This window comes from Micropterus dolomieu, linkage group LG21 (genome assembly GCF_021292245.1).
Source record: "Micropterus dolomieu isolate WLL.071019.BEF.003 ecotype Adirondacks linkage group LG21, ASM2129224v1, whole genome shotgun sequence".
NCBI lineage: Eukaryota > Metazoa > Chordata > Actinopteri > Centrarchiformes > Centrarchidae > Micropterus > Micropterus dolomieu.
In genome coordinates, this window is record NC_060170.1 from 15421082 (window position 1) to 15447244 (window position 26163).

Here is a 26163-nt window from a genome sequence, read left to right on the forward strand (position 1 = left end):
TATCAATATAATAACACGCTTGTCTTGTAGCCAATTTACATTTAATTCTTGTTAGTGCATTTTCATTACAAACAGCACTGGACTATAACTTTGGTTTTATTAATGATTTCAGTACAATCATTAACACAAATAACACAGGATTAGTCAACAACAGATACACACAAAAAAACAAAGGGGTTTATAACAAAAACATTAGCATTTCTATAATAATATCCACATCATTTACAATGAAAAAGATCATTGTACAGCCTAATACAACTTGAAAATATATTCCCAAGTGACATATTATTTATTTAGACCACCCACTTTCTCTAATACAACACCAAAGGGATAATGTTTGATATGTAGTGCTAGACTCATTTTATGCTGTGTAAAAAAAGAAGTTCCTGCAGCTGTACTCAAGAAAAAGAAACAGCAGACCAGAAAGAAGATGTGTTAATCCTCAATCAAAAGAACAGCTCAACAGATCACATATGAATCAGTTGACAGTTGGAAGCCTAAATACACAGAATATGAAACTATTAACACATATTCTGTCCTTGTTGTCTGATGTACAGTGCTCACAAGCTATTTTATATTCTGTTGTGGCAAATCATTTTACATTTTGCCCTCCTTACAATCCCATTTCTTAGTGATGAAATGCAGTCACCATATACTGTATCACCAAATGATCTATGCAGGGATTATTCTACTGCAGTAAAGACGCAAAAAGCAAAAAAGAAGCAAATTAGACAATGTAGCATCATTTAGAGTGAACATTTTACCCAATGTTTTCATGTTATGACAGCTGAAACAAGGTGTCTGTGATCAGTAAAATTATCTGTCTGAAGGGCAGTTACACTAGCCTCATACTTTAATGTCACACTTCAAGAGGTTTAATCTTTTATTAAACTATTTTCAGTTTTATCAAGCAGAAAATTGACATAACCATTCAGACTATTTTGATTTCAAATGAGGAAACCAAAGGTTGGATATAAACCCACAGGAAGTCAGTATTTATGGCAATAACTTCTTTCAACAAATCTGAAAATGTTCACTTGGTGCTGAGTTATGTTTGGCGAATCTTTCAGTGTTTGGTGTGTGTGATTTGTGAGATCAGTGTCTTTGAAGCCAAAACACTTCCTGACATGAGAGTACATTTCTGCACCGTTGTATCAAGTTTAAAGTGCTGGCTGTTGCCCTGAAGCCACTAATGGCATCAGCAGAGGGGCAAACAGCGCTCCCCATCCCAGGCTCTGAGCTGAATATGCTTCAAACAGACCCATGCAACGAATGATGAGTACTGATTTAAACCTTTTGAAACATAACTGTCACTGGACTGATTGAGAGACATTTCATACACTCCTGATGCCATGGAGGATGACATTTTTTTTTTGCTTTAATTTGATTCAGAATTTCCGCATCAAAAAAGCCAAACGTTAATACTATGTTGCTGTAGCTACTCTAATCTACTCCGAACATGTGTGACAAAATTCACGTCTTTATTTGAAATAAATAAAAAATTCAGGGCCTGGCCACTACAGTGCCAGCACAAGCCAATGACAAGTAGTTTAAATGAAACCAGGACTACAGTCCATATTTAGGTAACACTAAAGGTCTTACAGTGTAAAACAAAAAGGCCAACAGTTATTAAATAATTTGCTATGACATCATTTTGGATAAGCAACAATGCTGGAGCAATTTGTGAGCAATCATGCAAGGTCAGTTTCGCTGTAACTGCCAATCATCTGCAAGAAACCCCAGAGGGATAAATTTACAAAGGTGTTCAACCACCTCCACTGTATCTCATTTCATCAACTATTTCCACATAGCTCCCTGCACACATATACATAGAATCCAAATGCTATATTTCACAACACTGCAGTGCATGAGTAATTGTGAAACGGAGCAGTTCAATCATTTATCAAATTCTAAAACTTCAGCCCAGTCTCCCAAAAAATATGCTACTTATTAGGGACAAAAAGCATATTCCAACCCACCAGATCCAAACAAATAAATGCTAAAGGCTCTGCTGGGTGCCGGAGTTGGCTCGTTCAGAAGGAAAAAAGTCCGAAACACATTCCAAAACCATCCAGGGACAGACAAACCTGACGATGGGAGGAAACGACAGTCAAGAATGTGAGAGGAAATTAATTGAGTTTGAGGGAAAGCTTCAATTGTATAGATGTTTGGAGGGAAGTGGGCCAAGTGGGGTTGCTTGAAGGGTCAGGTTTTGTAAAGATGTTTCAGCAAGAGGGGAGAGGAGAGGAGAGGAGAGGAGAGGAGAAGTGAAACACATTTCAAAATAAATCATACATTATCATGTATTAAGTGATAGTGGTATAGAGTGTTCAAGTCATCAGCAGAGCAGTGACAAAATAATGAACAATGCCAACATGTCTTCTGTATTATGCTGCCATCTTGTGGCAAAGTTGTGCCAATACACATTTAGAGGATTAACTTTGATCAAATCTCTCTGTGTAACGCCTCTGCTCTGTAGTGAGTGTGTGATTAGTTGTTGGGGGCTGAATATGGTTCAAAAAGTACACACTGCCCTACAGATAAAAAATATTTGAGATGAAATTATTTTGTTATTTAATTTATTTACATTGTTACTATTAGTCAATTAATCAATAAGTTGATCAGCACAAAATGTATCTGCAACTATTTTGATAATCAGTTTAATGGTTTGAGCAAAAAAAGGCCAAACACTTGCTGTTTCAAACTGCTTTTCTTTGTTAAAACAACTTTCTGACCTTCAACCAAACCAAATATCGATTAATTGAGAAAATAATCAGCAGCTTATTAAATTCTGAAAATAATGGCTGCAATATGCTACAAAAATATTCATACCTGACGTGTTGTGCCACTAGTGGTAGAAAACAAAATATCATCAACAACAATAACACACAACACAAGTAGCTACCGCATGGACCCATACTGCCTCTGATCTTTTCATATATAAATTCAATACGAAAGATCAGAATTAATCTTACAGTATATACAGTACAAACACAATGAAACAGAGTAATGACAGATTTCACTCTTTCCAGGATAGGTATTGCATTTAAACTATTAATATCAAGAGCATTAATGCAAGAAAAGCCCTGAGTGCTAAAGGTGACAGTGGATGTCAAGGCAGTTTACGCTACAGACTGACTGGCAACAACAGTTGTGTTAAAAAGGTCAAACGAGTTATATACATGATTATAAGACTCGTCTACTTGAAACTGTTTGGTAACCATGTTGCCCAGAATTTGTCAAACCAGAAGGCAGATTCCTTTACAGTGTAACATTTGCATCCAATGTCATAACGCCTAGAAAAAATACAGTATTTACATTTATTCAAAGTCAGTGCACAACAGCAGTCACTGTACAGTCAAGCTAAAAAAAAAAAAAAATAGAATAATAACATCAGTCCTCTGTAAAATGGACAGAAGACTGAATCCCACTTATCCACAAACAGCTTCAATTTCATTAAAATGTCTTCCAGTGATTGAGCTGTAGTCTATTTGCACTTTACAAGCACCAGTGGCAAGTACCAGTATCCACACTGGAAACAGTCCAGTAAGGAGAGAGGACTGGATCTTTTCTCTGCAGTTCACAGCACTTCATTGTCAGGAGCGCGGCTCTGAGCGTCTTCATCAGCCTCCCTCTGAAGCTGCTGGTACTTTCTTTTGAAAAACCCAAGCTAGAAAGTGAACAGATTTAGACACCGTTTCTATTTCAGTTCTTATAGTTTTATTCAAAAAAAACCTTTATATGAAAAAACAGATCAGGTTAATTCTCCTTTCACACCTTGGCAAATGTGAAATGCTCATCAGACGTGCCTAAGCTGTATATAATCACTTACTGATGTTCCCCTTTACGTTCAAATGATTTTCACTGAAGCGTAGACAAACACTTACCTTCCACAGCACCCCAGCAGCCAGAGCCAACAGCAGCAGTCCGGCAATGGCGCTGCCAACTATCACTCCCACTGGAACATCACCTTTCTCTCCAGGTTTACTGACTGTCACCACAACCTGGACAGCAGGAGGACAGGAGAGGTCATTACTGTCTCACGTTCACGGGCATTTTTTTTTTTTACATGTCAGACTACAGTATGTCCAATAAATACGAGAAAAAAACATTTGCTGCATTTAGTCTTTACTCTAGTGTGCAATATTCTATTCTTACTCTCTGTATTTTGGCATGTGGCCTTTAGATACAAAAACTGCTCAACAATGGTGTTGCATCAGAATACAGAGAAGAGAATACTGAGTCACAATAAGTGTTTAAAATAATTCTTACTGGTAGCTGTTTGAGGCCGATAGTGATAAGATCAGGGTTGGAGGTCTCAACATCAGCACTGGAGGTCAACTCGATGGTTTGATAGGTGGCCTATTATGACAAATTTATATAAATGGGAGCACTGAATGCATCAGCATTAATTAATTAATGAGTAACATTTGTCATGAACACCATTTATTATACACCACTTATGATGAAATTCATTATTGAAAATGTTTACCGAAATAAATGTGCCACTCCAGATTCTGGTTTTGACTTTCACAAAGTAGTCGCTGTTAACTTCAGTGTCTTTGAGGATGCATTTCAAATACTCGCATTTTGCACTTTTGCAGTCCTATCAGTAAAAAAAAAATACATTAACAAAAGGAGATCATTAAATTCCACAATTTCCAACCAAGTTGTTGAGCTGTTGAGGTACAAAGTACAGTATAAACAAGATAAATGAAAATATTATTTTAAAATATTCAAAACATAAAATTCTATTAAATTCTGTATTTGCAGTTTGAAGTTTTATAAAAAAAAAAAAAGCTACAGGAATTATACATTTAATCACAAATACAGGATAATATGATCAAATCACTTAAATATTTTATATTATTATATATTACTTATATACATTAGATAGCTCATGTGCAGTGTGCTGGCATATATTTGTCCATCAATAGCTCAAAAGTGAATACTACATTAGAAGATGTCTCCTAGGAAGGTGGACACATATGAGGAGAAAATTATGCAAGGAAAGCTGTGACTTACCAGTCTCTCCATGCCTCGGAGGCTCTCCTCAGAGAAGGAGACTTTGTGGCTCTTCACACCGATCTTCAGAGGATCAACCAGGCTGCTGGAGTCACAGCTGACAGAACCTCCCTACAGGTGGAGAAAACTTAGGTCATTCATTCCCAAACATGCAGTAAAAGTGTAAAACATTTTACACAACCTGACTTAGGAAATGGGAATTTGTAGGGGCTATGGCAGTTTGGTAACCAACCAAGTACTTTTGCCATCAGATTGCGACCAACTTAGTTGCACATTGTGTGTATGTATTAAATTGAAAGTCTGTGATGTTTTACTTACAGATACTAAACATTGCAGATTGGGTGTCAACTAGGACATTTATGAAGTAAAACAGTTTTTAAACTTCTTAAAAAGTTGCTGGTACTTGGCAACTGAGTACTCACTGCTTGTGTGTCCACACTGGTAACATAGAGGAGCTTATTTCCACCTTTCGTAGTGATTGGCAGAGCAATGGTCAGATACACGAGGCTGACAGGGAAGGTACCTGTTGAAACCTTTAAATACAATTTGTTTCAATAAATATGTTTTATAATAAATATAATGACAAATTAGATGATAGATTATAAAGATATTTTAAGAGACAGATTCATTTATTGCACCTTTACTGTAAAGTTAAACTCTGGGCCAATGTCATCGAGATTTTTCACCGTTGTCACCACTGGAATGGTAGTATCTGCCACGTAGAAATTGATATTTGACTGCCTAGGGCAAAGAGACCATAAAAATTACTATTTTAATGCATTTTCCATCGTCAACTGTAAATATTACACTGCATGACTAAAATGAGAAAAGTTATCTAGCAAATAATAAAATCACCTTGATAAAATAATCCCTGCATCATATTGAACAGGAATGGATATGTCCACGTTGTTGTCTGCAGGTCGTTCCTCTTTACTATCACTGTAAAGAAAAAAGGTACAGAGCATTGACAATCATTTTAATTAAGAGTCACAATTTTTCATTGGTTGTCTAATGAATTGAGTGTACCTCTTGGCTTCAAATTTCACCTCAGCACGGTTTTGCAACTGATAAAGACTGTATTCGAAATTGATCTGAAATTTCATCTGCAATGAAATAACATGGTGTTTTGCATTAATGAATGTGTATTGCAAAAAACCAATTTAAAATAGTTAATAGGAGTAGAGAATTGGATTTGTTTTCTTGCACTTACTTCTTCATCTGTTTTTAATGCTGGGTATCCCACTTGGCAAGTGACAGTTTGTGTTTGTGTTGAGGTGCATTTCACTCCATCCGTCTGTAAAGGTATAGTTTAGACTGGCACATGACTTCTATGTGGCTTTATTTACTGACAACACATAAATAAATATCAAATAACTATCCACCAGCTTAGGCAAAAAAGTACAGAAAACTTTACACTCTTTTTTTCTAATTAACTGTTTCAGTAATTGTTGAAAAAATGTATTTAATTATTTAATTATGATGCATTTTATTTAGTGTAATTTGATGACCATTATGTTGAAAATCTATTCAAGGAAGAGTATGGGACATTTTTCACTTTAGCGTCATGTTAACATAAACAGCTTTCAGTTCGGCCTTTGTTACTCACGGGAGGAAAGACGGAGGAGTAGTAGAGGTTGCTGGAGAACGTGGCCAAGACCAGAGTGTTGTATGCGTTCTCCTTTTTGTTCTTCACAACCACTTCAAATGACAGATCTCTGTGATTAGCGCCAACCAGAAAGGGAGCTGAGCTGCAACACAAGAGCTGAGATTACTGTCCTCTGCATTCCCGTGAGTTAATTTGTGTTTGTCACCGATTAAAGGAGCATGATAACAGTACGCGTATTGTCTAAGTGACTAGAGGAATTGGACTCAGAAGGATGTGATTGGTCCACTATTTAACTAAAAGTTAGGAGCTGTGGGTGATTTATTCGTGTTGTTTAAAAGATTGTTGCCTTCCTTAACATTTATGAATGCAACACCTACAAGTTAGTTACTATATGAACACTACTGTATCAACCTCCACCCTAAAAAGTCCACAAAACTGAAAATATATAGCAATAGCAGCAGCTTGTGATGAAATGGGTTTGAATGCAGGAAAGTACTGTTGCATTGTCTCTGTAAAGTCCTTGTTCATATCCTTTCATCCAAGCTGATTCAATGAGCATGTATATCAAGTTTTTTCCGAGCTCACAAGTTGGACCCAACCATTTTATGGGCTATGAAGTTGCTGTACAGACTGGAAAACTCTAATTTGTGCAGCCAATAAATGGTGTAATGGTCGTTAGGAGTTACCAGGGCATAATATTAAATAGAGGAATACCCATTTTGCCGTCACACAATTCCTTCTTCTTTGTTCTATAAATGTGTGCACACTACTAGATGCTGCCTTTATGTGACAACATAAACTTTTCACACAGCTGGTCAGTGGATCCGCTCAATGAGTTGATTGAGAAAATTGGGTTTCAGGTCCTCAAAGATAATCACCTGTTCTCTTTTCACAAATGACTATCATGAGTATAATTATTTTCATTTAACTTCACCTATAAATGAACAGCAACAACATTTTTATCCTGAGGATACCATCACACATCAAGTGAAATCTTGAAACAGAGCACATCTTGTAATTACTTCAAAACTGTATACTGTATGTCTGATAATGTTTATTGTACATTGTAATGGATTCTTACCTGGACGCCTTCGTGTTTGTCTTCACAGTCAGCACCAGATCACTCACACACACTTCATCAGTGCCACAGTCTTTTGTGAAGGGGATCTGAAACAATAACAGAGCAGGATGCTACTTTATTCTTTGAAGGCTGTATTTTCAACAGATAATTATTTCCCTACAATCTGTATAGATCTGGAAAAATACAACATAAAGGAAATGTATAAAGGTAATGATTTCACTGCATTGGATGAACTTTAATCTCAGGAAAAAGCAGGGTGTAAATCTGAGAACTTGCTTGACTTAGTGAAACACACAGAAGTTTTAACCATCATCACAAACGCACGCCATGTCATTTTAAACGACTACCTTTGCAAAATAACAACCATGTTTAAAGTCTTCTGTCACATGATCTGTTTCCTGTAGATCACAGATTGAGAGATACCATGTAGTTTATCAGTCACTTACAAAGAACTCCCAGGCTTTGGGAGAAAACATATCGAGGACGGGGTTCACATCTGGACTCTGCTGCTCGACTTCTACTTTCAGATTGACAGAATTAACAAAGTCTGGTGTCTCCTGTAGAAGAAACCATATATGGACAAATCAGGACGTCATTTTCAAAATAATTAATGCCTATTTTGGAAAAACAAATATAAAGTAATATCTTTACAAGGCTTATCGCATCAAGGTGTTCACATAAAAATCACTGATGCTCTTTGATGACCTCACACAAGCGAATCATGAAAAAAACAAAACAGATGATTTTCATTACCTGAACATAAAACTGGTAGTCTCGACACAGGGGCGTAGATGATATTTTTGCCTTTTCTGTGAAAAAGCGTTCATTGTTTTTAGTGAAGAGTCCTCTTGATGTCACTCGTGAAGACTGCAAGTCTGCATCCAGCGTTAAAGTGTAGGATATATCTGAAAGATGTGAAAAAATAACCTTATATGACACCCTTTGACATCTTGGTACAATCATTTTTAATTTTCTTGAAAACTAATAGGATGGGATTTGAATATCTTTTAGCACTAATTCAACTTTTTGGGAAATATGGTTTATTCACTTTCTTGCCGAGTGTTAACTAAGAAGATTGATACTACTTTCATGTCTGTACGCTATATATAAGGCTATATATAAAGCTCCAGTCAGCAGCCAATAAGTTTAGCTTAGCATAACGACTGGAAACCATAGACTACTAGAAATATGGGGAAGCAGCTAGCCTGGCTCTGTCCAAAGGTAACTAACCCACCCACCAGCAAACTGCAACTTGTCATTTTAAAACTGAGCTTTAGGCTAGCTGTTTTTCTCTATTTCCAGTCTTTGTGCTAAGCTAACAGGCTGCTGGCTGTAACTTCATATTCATACTGTACAGACATGAGAGTGGTATCGATCTTCGAATCTATACATTCACGAGAAGCCTAGTACGTAATCAGATTTACCAATGGGTCCAACGGGGTTCTTAGGCCTGAATGCAGCACTGAAACAGAGGTTCGTGATGAAACATGAAAGCTTGCGTCCATTGATGTCACAGGGTTTGTTTAAAATGTTGATTTTATCGGGGTTGAAAGAAGCTTTAGCTGTGACAGAAGCAACACCTCTGGACCTGGAAACCAAGTGTAGTTTTGAATTATTACCAACCTTGGACTATATAAGAATCTGACTGAAACATTATTTAATTTTAACAACCAACAGTTTATTACAGGTTATGTTGTTGAGTTCCCACTCATTGCGATGTATTGACCTACCAGAGCTGCACCACTTTTCCATATGCCCCAATGGAGATGTCAGGGATAGTATCATCATTGAGATCTTGGTAGCTATCTAGGGATCTTCCAAAATACCTTAACTGGGGGTCCAGTTTGGAGCCAAGGATTCTCTGAAATAGAAGAACATCACTCTCATTATTAAAGAGTTTAATCAACTAAATGATATACATTCATGATATGAGAGACGAAAATGTATTTGGTTCCCAACACACAGGACCAACTAGAACAAACAGATTCTCTGTCAGTCAGTTATTAAACGAGGCCATTTCCCTGCGAGATTACCTGCGAGTACTCTTTGTTTAATGTCTTCTTCTCCCCACGGTAGACGTAGATGACACCTGTTTCTTTCTCTTCTAGTGGGGCTCCAACTACAACATCACTGTAACCGTCGAGATCCAGGTCGGGAACAGCAGAAATGGCCATCCCAAAACGTGCATTCTCAGTTGGACCACTGAGGAATCCCTGCTCATTCAGTATACCCTTCAGATGATGAGACAGAGAAAGTATGTGGCTAAATGTCATGCCAGCAGTTCCTTTAAATTCAAAAACTATAAATATACACAACTGCAAATTAAATCCACGTGTCTTTTTTACTAAAAAAGGCCATTTCACAATAAACTGATGGCTGTTTTGAATTTTAGAAATGAAAAAGATCAGCTTTGACAATATGTCTTTGACTTTTCACCGACTTTGTGTACCAACCAATGCTGATAGACTTTCTAAATCATGAAAGGCATTGTAATTATACACAACGTCTTTCCATTTGTATACCTCAGCATGAATAGTGATGATCAAGTCCTTCTTCACTGATACTCAGGAAAACCAGACAACAAAATGGTAGTATTAAAGTGACATTTTTACCTTGGTGACAGAAAAGACGAAGACCCTGCCTTCTTCTCTCTTCAGCTCGCTCATGAACATGGGCGCGCCGACCAGAAGGAGGTCTGTCACTCCGTCTCTGTCCACGTCCAGGGAGCACAGGACGCTTCCAAAGTATGACCCAATCTAGGACAACAATTGCCTGCTGTTTACTGATGAGGAGTTACATTTGTTTGTCTGGCTACACACTACATGTACATGGCTGGTTCCTGGGAAAAATGTGAATACCATATCCTCCAATGTCAGTACCTGTTTCCCTCTTTCTGAATCTATGATAGTGGACTGCTTCTGGGCGTTGACGGTGTAGACAATAACTTGTCCAGAGTGGTTGGAGCGAGGTGCACCGGCCACAAAGTATTCTGTAGACCCATCAATCAATGTGGTGACAGAGTAACCTGGAAATGAGCACAAGTGACACATTTACTAGATGATATCTGAACGTAGGACGTCTTCTTACTTACTACAGTGGTGGAAATAATACTTTACTTAAGTGCATTTTTGAGGTATTTGTACTTTTGAGTATTTCCATTTTACACTTTTACTTTATTTTTACATTTCTTGAGGGAAATATAGTAATAATAATAATGAAGTTATATTAGTCATATATACAAAAACATCTACTGTACCTACAAATTATAAATCATATATTTCATAATAAGTCTAAGCACTCTGCATATACTGTATATAGACATATCCACATACTTCATGTATATAAATTAACCTATTACATTAATCATTCAGTATTTATTTCAGCACTCTTTGCACTCTGCACCCTCACACTATCCTTTTCTTGTTTACAATAGAAACAGTTTGACTTGTGTATGGCCATTGCACGTATGTTGTTGTTCAAGTTTGGTGAAGCAATGATGGGAATTAGGTGATTTCACTAAACTCTATGTACTGATACAAATCATAACGGGGAAAGTTGTCCTGTCTCAACAGGTACAATAAAAAGTTAGAGTTAGATCTCAGTCAAGTTTGCACAAGCACACACTGTCCAGAGAAGAGGTTTTATTAGGCAGCATAAATGAAAACATCTTTGTGCGTTAACTATGGGTGTACAGCAGTTTTAAGATTTTACATGCAAAATGCAGTATATTATCAGTTTATAAAATACAATGCTTTATTATTGATTACACCTCCAAATTAATAGATGCATTATTACTTATTTTACTTTTGAAATTTAATTAAAATAATATTTGGAGTGCAGGGCCTTGTAACAAAGTATATATACTGTAGTATTGCCACTTAAAGTAAAGTAAATAATCTCAGTGCCTCAATGCCAACACTGTACTTAGACCAGCCACTGTAACACAGTGTTACTGCAATAATACAATAGTGAAAAACAACAAATCATTGCATAATATCTATGGTATAATAAATATTGTAATTTCTCTCAGCAAAATATTTGTAATAGAATAATATTAAGTTCACATATTCTCTAAAAGCCACTGAAATATATATTTTTTAAAAGAATTTTTGGGGCATTTTTTCGCCTTTAATGGACAGGTCAGTGGATAGTGGTAGGAAACAAGGAAGAGAAAGATGGGGGTGCGCCACACAGCAAAGGGCTGCAGGTCGGATTCGAACCCAGGCGACTGCAATAAGGACATAGTTGTGTAAATCAGGCGCATGCTACACCAGGTGAGCTAAACCATGCACCAACCCACTGAAATTTTAACAATACGACTTTTATAGTCCACTAAAACTGAAATTGCCACACAAAGTTAGGCAGTGGTTAGGTGGCTGAGAAGCTGACAATTTCGTAAACCGGTTTCCACAGATATTTTGTTGAGAGAGAAGATTTGTTTAGAAACACAGTCAGCCACTTTTGTCCAAGGCCTGAGAATGTCCACTAAGGGTGCAAAAGCAGGGCAGCTGCAGCATTTACACTTTTATTACCAGCTCAGTCAAAACATTTGATCACAGCCATCTTACATAATCTTACACCTCCATTCCTGTCTTGTTTCATGCTCAGATTTAAAGTAACAGAGTTGTTCAAATAAATGCAGAGGAAAACTATAAATGCCTACCCAGTAATGAGCTGTGGTTTCTGTCTTGAAGTGCTCCTTCAAAGGCTGAGAAAGGAAGAATGTCTACTTTTTTCCCTTTCTGATGGATGACGGTCCCGCTCCAATCGTAGGCTCCCACTGCTCCTAGCATCATCACATCCTTTAACAGCACAGGTCAAAGACCAGTCAACAGATACCATGGAAATACTACTGTAGATCACAGGATTATATTTTGGTCTGGGTTACAGACGGAGCAGTGTGAAACAACCAACAAATTTTCAGTAAGAAAGATTTTCAACTGTAGGGTGTTGCTCAACTGGGTTTCTAGTAGAAAAAATATGATGGAAACCAAAAATGACACATAGTGTGAGAACAGAAAATATTCTAAAAGAGAACAAAATTGTGGTCAGACAGTAAAAAAAGTGCAGCTTTTTTGCTGTGTTGGTACAGCAGGAGGGCTGTTGTGAAAGGGTTCTAGGACCAGCAAATATAGCAAGTACTGCAGAAAACCATTTTGCATATACCTTGTAGAATTATGCAAATTTGACTCTTTTCCTTGCAAGCATTGACACTTAAGAGAAGATGCTGCTGTCATAACTTTCCAGATTTGTAAAATTCTCTCTCAAAGATGTACAATCCCCTGTGCAATGCCTTGGAATCTAATAAGCCACAAACTAGACTTCCTTTATTATATTTCACATGTCCACAGCAACACACAGCGCCATATATTTGTTGTAGCAGTGATTGATAATTACAATAAACAATTGATAAATACATTAAACAATTGATAGAACCTCTGTACCTGACTGGAGTAGTGCGCACTGAATCCCGCCTGGGCCATCTCCATCTGGAAGTTATCCCCTTTTCCAGTGCCTTGTAGGAACAGAGTAAACACCAGAATCAAAAACAGAAGAGCAGATCAAGAATCAGACAGAGCACAAGATGTGTTTTATCAATTACACAAGGATAAAACTGAAGTTATTGTTTTTGGAGCCAAGGAAGAACGATTGAAAGTCAGTGCTCAGCTTCAATCTGTAATGTTAAGAACCACAAATCAAATCAGAAATCTTGGTGTAGTCATGGACTCGGACCTGAATTTGAGGAGCCACATGAAGACATTTATAAAGTCAGCCTACGATCACCTGAAGAATATATCAAGGATTAAAGGACTTATATCTCAGCAAGACCTGGAAAAACGTATCCATGCATTTATCTTCAGTCGACTCGACTACTGTAACGGTGTCTTTACAGGTCACCCTAAGAAATCCATCAGACAGCTGCAGCTGATTCAGAACGCTGCTGCTCGAGTCCTCACTAAGACCAAAAAGGTGGATCACATCACTCCAGTTCTGAGGTCTTTACATTGGCTTCCTGTATGTCAAAGAATTGATTTCAAAATTCTGCTGTTAGTTTATAAAGCACTAAATGGTTTAGGGCCAAAATACATTTCTGATCTTCTGCTTTGTTATGAAACATCCAGACCTCTCAGGTCGTCCGGGGCAGGACTGCTTTCTGTCCCCAGAGTCAAAACTAAATGAGGAGAAGCAGCGTTCAGTTATTCTGCTCCGTGTATCTGGAATAAACTCCCAACAACTGCAGGTCTGCTGAAACTGTCAGTTCTTTTAAATTAAGACTTTTCTTATTACCATTGCTTTTAATTAACTATTTACACGGTGAGAAATGAGTAGGTAATTGAGTGAAAAGATAATGAGAGTGAGACTGAACAGAGTGAAGGAAATGGTCTTAAATCTCGCGCCTGAGTGATTTGCAGGAACCTCTGTCCACCTGTAAACACGCAGGTGGGTCCAGAGTATAACTGGCTCAAAGTGGCCTGCGGACAGACATGTCCTGGTTTCTCTGTAGTGTCCGAGGGTTTTTGTGGATCCAAAGATTGCTACAGACCCGAGTACAGACTAGCTAGAGAGAGTAGATTAAGTGTACTTATCTGTTTATTCTCTTTTCAAAATAATTATAACTTAATTATTTGCTCAACCCCTCAGCCTGTTTTTATTTTCCATTTAACCCTGATTGTACACTGCACTGTAACTTTTACTGTCCTGTTTTACCCTGTTTTAATGTGTATTGTTTTCAATTTCCCTATGTTGCTTTTAAACTTTTTTATATTTACCTGTTGCTTTTATGTTTTATGTAAAGCACTTTGAATGACCTTGTTGTTTAAATGTGCTATACAAATAAACTTGCCTTAAAAAAAACGCAATTTTTATTTTGATCTCTTTTAGGGATCTCCAGCTATGACGGACATGTTGTGACGTGCTTGGATGAGTTTCTTTGAAAAGAGTGAACATGCAGCGTCAAGTACAGTGCACATAATATGCACCTTCTATGTTGAAGATGCGGTTCCCCAGTGTTCCAGCGATGGTGGAGAGGGCTGCCTCTTCTGACACATTGAAGAAGTACTTCTCTGTGGGTAAACTGGCAATGGATTTGATTTCTTTTAGAAGGTTATCCGTGTTGATGTTGTTCCTGATGTAATAACCCAGCACCTGGGGGAAAAAAAACAGGAAACACCACAAATTCAGGATTGCAAAGAGGTCTAGATAATAACACCGGCACATTAAATCAAATGAATAAATAACAAAATAGTGAGGATCAACAAAATGCATTTTTAATGAAACCCGACAGTGGAACTCAAAGTGTGATTAAAGTCAGGAAACTGAAGCTGTGACCGGATGATCAAATATTAATGTTGATGTAGATTTTATTTTTAACCAACATTTTAAAAACACTACTGTTCCTCTATATGACATGATGAGAGTCAATGGCAGATCATCACTTACAGCAATACCAAAGCGGGTAATGCCTTGTCTCTCACAGTTGGCAATGACTTTATCTCTGACATTGCTATCGTGAGACTCCCCATCAGTGACGACCACCATCACCTTGGCAGCGCCTGGTCGAGCGCCATTAGTTTGACTGAACCCCTGGTCACTGGAGAAAGCACAGTTGACACTTCTAAGCTGCTGTTTGTGGTTTTGTGAAAAAAAAAATACAACAGACAAGACAGATGCAGCAACATACAAATTATGACGGCATAACAAGAAATCAAACACTTTCGTAAATAAATAAACACATGCATAAAAGGCAACACCAACCTGGCAAATTGAATCGCATTGAAGGTATTGGTAGCTGTACCATACATTTGCGTGATTCTGGACACAGCAGCTATCACCTCTTCTTTGGTTTTATATGTGTTCAGTCTGAATTCAAACTTGGGAGTAACACCATACTGAATCACGCTGACCTGGCATAATAGCAAATGGTGTGATAAAGCACAGGAAGCTTTCAGCAATGAGACAAAAAAGTAACAAGGTGAATTAACTCAAGATTATCCCCTGCTTCATCTCTGCACCTGTGTGTTTATGGGCCCGATGTCGAGCCCGGGTATTAACTTCTGGAGGAACTCGTTCATTGGAGGCCAAGGATAAATGCTGTTGGAGCCATCCAAAACAATCACAATGTCCATAGGCCCTTTACATGCTAGAAATGTCATGAGAAGAGACATATAAGAATGCATTTAAGCAACAGTGATGAATCAATGTGAATGAAGTCATCTGTTAGTTGCCTTTATTATGTGGTTAAACGGCTAAAAGCAGAGACTCATGTTGGGTGGATTCAAGTAAGCTCTGACATTCAATAACTGATGAAAAGCAGAGCATTGACAAGCTAAAAATCAAACCCAGAAGACAAAGAATAACCAAGAATCCAAACGTGACCATGTCTTTTTAAGGCTGCAGTTTGTAAGCAAACTCTAAAAGCTATGATGTTGCAGTTTCCCATAAGCAAAATGGTCTGTGACGGCATAACCATGTAATGAAATAACATCATAATAGACTGTATATCACTGTCAAGGATTTCAACTATTCTGATATGAACTGAAACCTGTATTTAAAGATATCTAACATTACACAGGCCAATCTAAAAAGAGGACAGCTCTTACACTGGATGGCAGGAGAGAAGGCAGGTTGAGGCTGAAAGAGGGGGTTCATTTTTGCACATATCCCTGGGTAGAAGTCCTGATCGCCACACTGCTGTCCCCAAAGAGGACCGCACATCTGTATCAGGTGACCACAGAAGAAAAGAGACTTGGTTAAAATCTTATAACTTTCTTTAAAAGCTCACAGCAAGCTCTTACATCTGGGTTTTATAGTGAATTAAATGCTAGTAAATTGTAAATTCGACTTAAGTCATATTGAAGTGTTTCTGGTGGTAAAAAACAAAGTTAAACCTGTGACATAAGTAGTTGTGCAGTTGCTGCTGTTTCTATTTAGAAACACATATTCTTGGCTTCCCGCTACAGCAATCAATTTACCTAAACCGCTGAAACACTTCCTTCCACCTAAAAATGACATTTCTATGTAAATTTTAAAGGAAATCATTACTTAACTGTCCATGGCACAATGCTGTTTCATCTAAGTGTATTTATCTTGTGATGATAGTATTTCAGGTGGCACTTAACAGCATGTTACTAAACATGTCATAAAATGATGAATGTTACATGAAAGCCCAGGAATACATTTATATGAAATATGTTAAGCAAATATACAAACTGTCAGTCCTTCCTTTCCATCTTTTTTTTAATGAAAACACAAATACCCATACCATCAAACCAGTGGCTGCAGGCAGGCGGGTAAGAGTCAAACCCAGGCACATCTTGTCATTGATGTTTTTAACATCTGGAATACTAACAGAATCTGTAGACAAAGACAATAAATGAGCTCTTACATTAAAGTGCAGATTATAGTTGTTAAATCTGGAATTTATACAATGTGTATAATAATAAACTCAGTGTATGAATAAAATACATGCTTTGACATGGTAGATATTTTTTATTTATTTTCAAAACAGAAAAAAGCCAACTATCAGGAGACAACATGGATGTTTTAAGATGACGTGTCTTTTCAGCTCTGTTTAGGCATTTTAAGTACATGGCCAATGTTTGGTAGAGAGGTCAAAGGTGAAACAATAAAACACCAAACCTTACCTTGAAGATTGAGCTTGTCACAGTTATTTCTGGACCCGGCGACTGGACACTTGTAAACATCCCCCTTCTTGTTTTGACTGAAACCACTCCATGGAGCACTAACCAGGAGCCTACAGAAAACAACAATGTTCATCTCTTCCCACTCTCATAAACACGCACCACAAGTGTTATCTCAATCAATCAATCATCAATCAACAAATGTTTCTGTGACAGGGTATAAGCGGCTGTACTTAAGAATATTTGAATGAGACTCACATTATTTGATACTGAAAATGGTAACAGAATGTTTTTGAAGGTTCTACACATGTTCAGTAGTGAGGTTGTCCAACAGTGTCAAACAAGGCACAAGAAGTGGAAAACGGCATTTAGAAGTAGAAGACAGGAAACAGGATTTATCACCTTTGATTTCTCATTGATAATAATGTGAGGAATACAGTCAGAGACCACTTTGGGATACTGTACACTTCCTCCAGTTACACAAATTGGACACTCCTTCAGACAGTGAGTTACTCTAGGAGAATGTGACTCAGAGTGAACAACACATTCAACACACACACATCCAGACATCGCTGAGACTTCAGTAACTGTTTAACTAAATGTTACAAATGAGCAGGGCAAAATGTAAGAGACTTTAAATATGGCACAATTGTTTGTGTCGCACAAGCATGAAAAACTGAGCACAGCTTTCTGCCACGTCTGTTTTCTTTGTAAATTTTGCAGTAATTTAATCAGGATGGTGTTTTAAGATTCAACAATCTACTGCAACATCTACTTATCAGTAGTGCTTGACCGATAAAATTAGATTTCTTTAACTCCCAAATATTGTACATTCTGCAGCCATGCTAGCAGCTCTGTGAGGCTGTACTAAGGCACACTGGTGTTTTGATGTACAGTAAATGCCATAAAAAACATCCGTATGCTAACATATGCACATTTTTAATAAAAACCAAAGTGGCTGAGTGGCCACCCCTAGAGCCATGCCACTTGATCAGATAAAACCAAGTGGTATTACCACGTTGTTGAGCAGAGGAGCATTTAACACCTACTAACCGCTTAACACTTTGGTTTTAGCTGGTGTCAACAGAAGGCTTAACTGGGCTAAGGGAAGTGTTTATTCTTTTTAATTGGGGTGTTGCAAGACACTCATAGCTTTGTGGTGCCTGGTGCCAACAGTAGGCTACAGGCTAGTGGTGGTAGTATAACAGTGTTCAGAGTTGTTTTCATGCCACAGAATACCTTGACATTGCTGATAACCATGTGCATCCCTTACAGCAACAGGCCCTCATTTGCAAAATGGATACTTCTGCGAGGACAGTTCTGCATGACATGACGAAACTGAAATCTCAAACTCGTAGAGCATCTTTGGGATTAGGGACATGGATTTTTTTTTGCAAGCACACAACTGTTTCATACTCAGAAGTCAGCGTGGACCAAGATCGATCCCTGTGAAGCATGTAAGGCACCTTGTCAAACCTGGAATTCAGGCTTTTACTGACGAGGTGTATATATGTATGTTGACATGTTTCTCAACTTATTGCTGTTAAAGCTGTTGCAAAGACATATTAACTAAACAAATGATTAACTGGACACCACTTGAAAGCTTTAGCATCTGGGCAGGACACGGTTTGGGATGGAAACATAGATAAAAGCGAAGCAGTCTACGTCTCCTTTCATTGCACAAAATTCATACCATTTGCCTTCATGGTTTGTCGCTTGTTGGACTGTGTAGCCAAACTCTTCCGCAGCTGGTCCGCTGAATACTTTGGCACCTGCAGTTCCAATGTTGAAGGACTGTGAATGCCAAATTCTGTCAGCTGGTGGAGGACAAAGATGAGGTTGCGTGACAGTAATATAAAACATCAGTAACATCACATGATTCTCTTTACTGGTAATAATGACCTTAATAATAAGCTATACCAACTATGTACACTAGCTGGGTGGTGATGGAGCAGTGGATAAGACACATGTCTTTGGTGTAAGAGACCCAGGTTCAACTCCCTTCAGTAGCAAGACACTCCAGAGGTGTGCTACCTCTGATATAACAATTGTAAGTTGCTTTGGATGAAAGCATCAGATAAATGTAAATATTACTAATAGTTAACTTATTGTTCACCATAAAACTGTTTTCATGACTCTGACTGTTTATGAGAGAGGTGTAACTTCTTATCTACAGCAACAAAGTAAGATGATCTAATTTCCTTTGATTCAAGTGGGTGTTTTTTTTGTCTGAATCATGTAGGTTTGAAAAACCACATCAGCTTGACTCATGAAAGATTAGCAATCCACTAAAATGGCTTCACAACATATGAAGGTCATACTATTCATGAGATGTTGAAGATTGCATTAATAGCCATTGCTCATCCCGGAACTGTATGTTTCTCCATAGCACAATCACAGCCCTCTGAAACCCCTCAGGACATGGAATTCGCTTGTCTGCAAGCGAGTCTTTCTGCAGTAACAGATCAACAAGCTCATACAGGCAGAGAGCTCAGCTATCAGCCTGCCTTCCCCCATGATCAACGGGCAGAGGAATTCGGATGGGCACTGGACCCAGGAGTACTTGACAAGCACATTTCTGCCACGCCTGTTTACCTGCACTTTTTCTCCTGCAGGGGTTCTGCAAACCACCTAACATTAATATTTCCTTTCAGTTCTGTAATGGTGGGATGTGCATAGGAGAATAATTAAAAGTTTCTGTCTGGCTGTTGCTTGAAAGTTTCCACAGGTTAAAGAGGAGACACCGAGCAACACAGTATGTGACTTTTCTCCACTAGTGTAATGATGCACAGTAGAACAACGACTCTGGTCTCATGTGGATTGACTGTGGATGATGCATTTGAGTGCAGAGGAAGAGACGCCGCAGGGTGAAATCTAAATCAAAACAAAATCACTTTTTTAAGTAAAAGGGACTCACTGCTGACACCATTTAACAATTACCTTCAAAGCTATTGCTAACTACTGATAAACCTCACCGACTTCAGTCTTAAGAAAACGGAATAAATCCCTCGCTATTAGTGGCGAGAATATTTGCACATTTTTAGTCTTAGGGACAGAGGACGGCGTCGCATAATGGTGAAGAATAACACGTTCAAAGTCCAACAACAAGTTCAGTACTTACTAATGACAAGTACGAAGAATATGATATCCCCCCAGAAGAACTCCATCGTCGTCTTTATCCCATTTGAATGAGGTGGTTAAAGGAAGCCGCCGCACTTGTCAAAGTTGTGGCTGCGCAGCGCTTAGTCAGCGGTGACGCACCGGACAGACTTCTAAATAAGGACTTGTGTTCTTCCTCTTACCTGCCGACACAAACTTTGCCCCAGGTAGCTATTATCAAAGGGCGTGAAGTGGAGTCTGCAAAAAAGTGTGACTGGGTAAAGGCAGCTGCGACATGCTGTAGCTTGAAATCCGGCTATGAGCAGGCAGAAGACCTGAAAAAGAGCCTCACAGATGAATTACATCTCATCTTTAAAGTCCAAGTCTTTTAATGCTATAAAGATAAAAGGTGCAAACTTGAAAAACAAACAAATTTAAGTTCAAATGGAAGCAAAAAACAACAACAACCCAACAACAACTAAACGTCAGTGTTCAAAACAAGTCCACACCCATAGGCCTTCATTTAAAATCTCTTTTAATCGTCATTCCAGACCCACATCAGGAGTGGACAAACAACACTTAAATCAACAGATGTCAAATAAAAAAACTTGTCTCATTTCCCATCATCCTGATACACCCTATAATTTTTCATTGCGGAGCAGAGAGTTATGGTTCAGACAAATGTATCTGACGAAATGTAGAATATCAAGAACCTATAAACTGGAGACCAAACAATAGAAAGTCTCTCATCTGTTAGGAAAATGACCAAAGCCTTTTTTCCTTGATGTAAGACGATACATTTGCTGTGTGTTGTTAAAGGGCAGGGTGGTGAAAGAGTTGAAGGACGTTTAATTGTGAGAGTGGTTTCTTTCCAAAATGCTTTCCTGGAAAGAATCTTGGCTTGTTGTTTAATATCCAGACAGACCCATCACATCACATCCTCTGGTGTCATATTGTTTTGTGAGCAAGTAATGCAAGATGTAGTTACAGTGAGTAACAATTTCAAAGTAATTTGTAAAAAGCTCAGTTCATGGGAAGTAGTCTCAGCCTCTGTCAACTGTTGCACTTTCTCTGGCTCTGGAGGAAATCTGAGAAAAAAAACCCTGACGACATCATCTCAGTTCAACAGAAAGCTGCATAGTGATCTGGGGTTGTGGAATTTCAGAGATGTGTGTTCAGCAGCCAGGGTGGATCAAAAAAAAAGATGCTTTTGGTTGCATTGTAAGAAATTGAGGATGTTGAAATTGAGCTTGCCCCATAAAAGGAAGTAAAAGTCAGGATATCTCGGCCTCTCCTGCGACGATTTTAAATTCATTCATTAAAAAATGTTAACCTTTATTTACTTAGCTGAGAGTCAAGCTGTCTTAAGTAGGGCAGCCATGAACACACGCACACATCTACAGAAGCTGCCCAGTACAACGCCAGTCTGATCTGTCGGTGGCCACTCAGCAGCTCCTCTGGAGCAGCTGGGAGTAAGAGCACCTCAGTTTCAACTCAAACCACCACTGCCAAACATGCCTCTTGTGATTCCCCCAGGAGTCCAGGAGTAGCCAAACTATTACTACTTAACAATCTTGTCAATTTAGATGAAACTTACTCCATGCGGTATAACAGTATTACCCTACTGTGGCTCTTGCCTACAGAGAGTTTCACTGTAACATTGACCTGGTGCTTCTGTGATGCTGTCCTTGCTGAAACCAATGAACTTAAAGCCTATAACAAAGATGAGTTGAACATCTTTAGCAATCTCCACCCTTCCAAGTAGGTCACGTCAAATCTTAAATCAGTTATGAACTTAGGCGGACCCTATAAGTTGCCAAGTGTTAAGCTTGTTAAGAACACAAAAATATCATTAAAGGCTGTCAGTCAAGTCTTCAAAATCTGCCTGCAAACTTATCCATTTAATACAATGCCTGCAAATGAGTTGTGAAGCAAATGAAAACTAGAATTCCTTCCTCATTTACTAAGACACATTGTGGCCGGACGAACATTGAAACAGGAAATTATCTGTATCAGACTTCAGAATCCAGATACGTATATGTAATCTTTGGGTAGGCAGGGTCACAGACCACTGCTGGGCTGGTCAAGATGGAACTGTTTTAGAAAAAATGCATCATGACTGTCTGCATGCTGGTGCTCCACCGCATGCAGCTGGCACATACCCCTGCCCCTCACACAGCTTGAGTCTGCCACTGCCAAAGACCCACGACCATCAGCTATGTGATTCAGTTAAGTTGACTGAATAGGGTTGGGTGTCCTGGAAGAAACAATGTTACTTGTGCAACCTTATTCAGCAGCTGAACCCCTATGCCCACTCCTCTATTCATGCTCATCGTCTCGTCTTGATTCTTGTGTAAGTCATCTGGTGAGCCAGAGCAAGCGTGAGTGTGGTAGAGGTGCTGAGCAGTTCCTGGAAAAGACCGGCCCTCTTTTCTCATATTTGTTTTGACAAGACTTGCTTTGAGAAACTGAACCATTCACTTTTCACAAAAGTAAAAAAGGTAATATGTTGTGAGTCTCACTCACTGATGTTATAGATAAAGAAAACTACATTAGTTATACCTCTCTCCCTTTAACGCTGCATTCTTTCACTTTCAACAATGCAGAGAGGTTTAGGCAGCTTGCTCTATTAAATTATGTTTAACAATTTAAGGAAGGATCTTGAAACAGCACGTCTGTTTTCCTGTCAGAGCCCTTATAATAGAGCAGTGTGGGCACGTCATTAAAAGTCCCCACTGAGGAGGATCATGACTCATTTGAGGTTGGCCTGGATGTTTGGAGACCTTTTATAATCACAGGACAAGCCTTTGTCTTTTTAACTATATAAGGACCCACATTATAAAAAAAAGGGATTTTCCCATTGCCTCTATTGGCATCTTGCCATATAAGTAGTTTTTGATTGACTGTTGGCTGTTTTTCTCCAGGTTATGACCAATTCATTGTCCACCTCTCCAATACAATAGAGGTGAACTGAATATCTATTTTTGTTGTTTTTGGAAATGAAAAATTACTTTTGTAAGATTAAACAGCAACATCGTTTTATTTTATTTTTCCAATCAGTCTCTCCGTTACTCTGGAAAAATGTTATCAACAGTCATCTGAACTACTTTACACCGGCGAAATAGTTCCTATGAAAACTGTTCACAGCCAGGTGTTTAATTTGGTAGTTTGTGTGGTGTTTACTTTCTTACACAGTCAAAACACATGGTTCACAAAGGCTTTGATCATTGCAGGGCTTTGGCTCTACATTTTACACATGTTCATGTTCATGTCCACTCTCTGTACTGTACGTTTCAGTATTATTCAGATCATTCACTGTGGACACAACACATTGAATGGCCAAGGCAAACAAAGAAATCCTACTTTTAATAAAATATCCAATCAAAAATCATAAATCAAAGTTTCTTTAATATTCCCAAATAAAAAACATTCCAGCAATACATGCATGATTAAACTCTTCCTCAGTCTTAGGCGCCACCTCAACAACTTTGAATCATTGGTGAACATTATAAAAATAGCAATTCAGAGTCACAGATTTTGTCACAAGAGCTTTCAGACGAAAATGCTCCCAGGAAGAAATACATCTCTGATTTAAAACTACTTTATGGAATATATGCATAGACTTTAATACAGATAGAGAAACACACACACAATTCTGGGTGAGTAGACTGCAGCATCGAACTAATCCCTCTTTCACACCCATCTGCTGACCAATGGGAATCTAAGGCCCTGGTTTTCCCTGTTGCATTGTGAGCCAGACAGTCGCATCCAGCAGGCTCAGAGGGGCTCACGAGTCAGTGACTGCACACAGACATGGTGGTAATGTGACTTATGGCTGAAGTTACCCTCCTGTCACGTGACCAAAGTTTTTTTTTAGTTTTGTTTTTTAGATTCATACAGGTGCATATCCAAGCGCAAGTAAAGAATGCAGTTATTTGTAAATACGAGCAAGATGGTGCAATAGTTGAGTTGGCAACCACCGGTTTCCAGATAAAGATATCAGCAATGTGCAGTGTGCTTCCTCAACAGCCCTGTGGATGACATACACTCACACACATTCAAAATATACTCAAATGTAAATTGATGCAAATTTGTTTTCCCAGATCATGAATATATCAGATATAGTAGGCTATATATAACAATTACTGCAGTACAGTCAGCAATGATCATAATTTGGTCTAGATAACTGCAACAACTGCTTATAGACAATAAATCAGATACAGACTTGTGGGAAAGTTTTTCCATCTTTTGAACAAAAAAATATCTTTTGTCTACAGTAGTAGTAACAACTGGCAGATGCTAACAATTTACTGTAAAGCATTGTATTTTGAAGTTCAGTGAAACAGTATGCTAAAATAACATAAGTTAAATTTAAAATATAATGGGACAACCAAATAAAGTATGCTACCTAGGTTCAAGTGGTGACCCATGACTGATTTTTATTTTTGACATCCGGAGTGTGAGATGGGGTGACACACAACAAAGGTCCCAAGCAAGGCAGGAGCCAGGATTATTGTGGCTGTATAGCACCAGGATGCCTCAGTACACTGTACCCCTGACAGACATGAAAGATATATAGACAGTGTCAAAAGAGCAGGAGGCTATGTTCTTGGCTGTAATTCAAACTCTGAATCTTACGATTTCAATATAAGCTTGGTGCTGAGTTACAAAGCACAAAAGAGCTACATTATTGCAGCAAGAAAAATAGCTGTGGTGTGTCATTGAGGCTAAGGGATTGTCATGGTATGACAACCACTAAGAATGTACAAGGCCATTCTGAACACACTGACAAATTTCTGACATGGGAAGAAAGATGTTCTTTATCTTTTCTTTATATGGAAAAGCTCCCTGTATGAACGACGGAAAGGGTAGACGCGCTTGCATTTCAACAAAGACAATAACATCATGTAGATTTGTTGCTGCAAGACAAGAGGATAGTGAAGCGCTGAGAGTTTGACCATTACAGATGACAACCTCCCAGTCTCCAGACTGTTTTTCTTACCACCTTCTTTTCGTATTCTAATAATCACAGCATTTAGGTGTTGCTTCAACGCTTTATCTACTTAAAATCAGTTTCTCCTTTACTCAATTTACAGTCTCAATTTAAAACCCTTTCTTCAGAATTTTATTTGAACTAAAAAAACAGACAATTTTAGATATATAGTTACTGAAGTACCAAAAGTCTTGAGTTAAATCATTGATGCAGTTTCTTGACAATGAACGACTGCTGATTTTTAAAACATTACTCAACATGGTCACCAGATGGTAGTAAAGACTTAACACAAGCTTCCTTGGCAACTGCTGTTCATTTGTATTTTACCAGTTACCACAGTCATTCTATTCAGTATCTTGAACATTTTTAACCCTTTGTTTGGTTGCACGAGTATTTGCAAACCTGAAAATAACAAAATAAATAAAAATCATTGAAACGCTGTCTATGTTCGCCCACTATTTATGCTCATACAGTTATACAGCTAACAAAAAAAGGAAATAATTACTTTATTAATCTATTTCAGTAAATTACATTTTTACACACATAGGCCCAAAATACAAACATGCACACACACAGAACCATGCAGCGGCGTCTCTCCAACAGTTAGGGCTTTAGTGCCTTGCCCCAGGGCACCTCTCCTGGCATTGTTACTGATGAACCACATTAAGAATGGCTAACAGGGTCTTCTGACCATCTGAAACCTGTATATAAAATAAGC

At 38.3% G+C, this 26163-nt stretch overlaps 1 protein-coding gene across 2 annotated transcripts; it reads right to left on the reverse strand.

Annotated features, from left to right (window-relative positions):
* Positions 1-24: 24 nt before the first annotated feature.
* On the reverse strand, positions 25-20667 carry LOC123960723 (integrin alpha-2-like). 2 transcript variants are annotated; one of them, XM_046035645.1, is made up of 30 exons: positions 20475-20660; positions 19047-19170; positions 17357-17466; positions 16975-17066; positions 16313-16427; positions 15725-15852; positions 15468-15616; positions 15153-15303; positions 14693-14858; positions 13157-13227; positions 12376-12514; positions 10592-10737; positions 10325-10468; positions 9746-9943; positions 9443-9573; positions 9137-9300; positions 8466-8617; positions 8159-8269; positions 7713-7798; positions 6632-6773; positions 6236-6319; positions 6052-6128; positions 5881-5964; positions 5664-5766; positions 5448-5558; positions 5026-5136; positions 4493-4606; positions 4273-4362; positions 3888-4004; positions 25-3670 (listed from the first exon to the last, which is right to left on the reverse strand). In XM_046035645.1, the coding sequence occupies exons 1-30, from the start codon at positions 20518-20520 to the stop codon at positions 3581-3583; spliced, it is 3546 nt and encodes a 1181-aa protein (XP_045891601.1). In that variant the 5' UTR covers positions 20521-20660; the 3' UTR covers positions 25-3580. The 2 variants fall into 2 exon arrangements, 1 of the variants encoding a protein (XP_045891601.1); XR_006822586.1 differs by lacking the exons at positions 25-3670; positions 3888-4004; positions 4273-4362; positions 4493-4606; positions 5026-5136 and having other exon boundaries at positions 5450-5558; positions 5664-5762; positions 20475-20667.
* Positions 20668-26163: the final 5496 nt, after the last annotated feature.

What these genes read in the sequence shown, in the direction of transcription:
- LOC123960723 (XM_046035645.1), bottom strand. Translation starts at nt 20,520, where the DNA reads ATGGAGTTCTTCTGGGGGGATATCATATTCTTCGTACTTGTCATTA. An exon ending in CTTCTCTCCTGCCATCCAGT is followed by an intron (nt 15,853 to 16,312) that starts GTAAGAGCTGTC and finishes TGACATTTCTAG; the next exon opens with CATGTAAAGGGCCTATGGAC. An exon ending in ACAAACACGAAGGCGTCCAG is followed by an intron (nt 6,774 to 7,712) that starts GTAAGAATCCAT and finishes CTTGTGTTGCAG; the next exon opens with CTCAGCTCCCTTTCTGGTTG.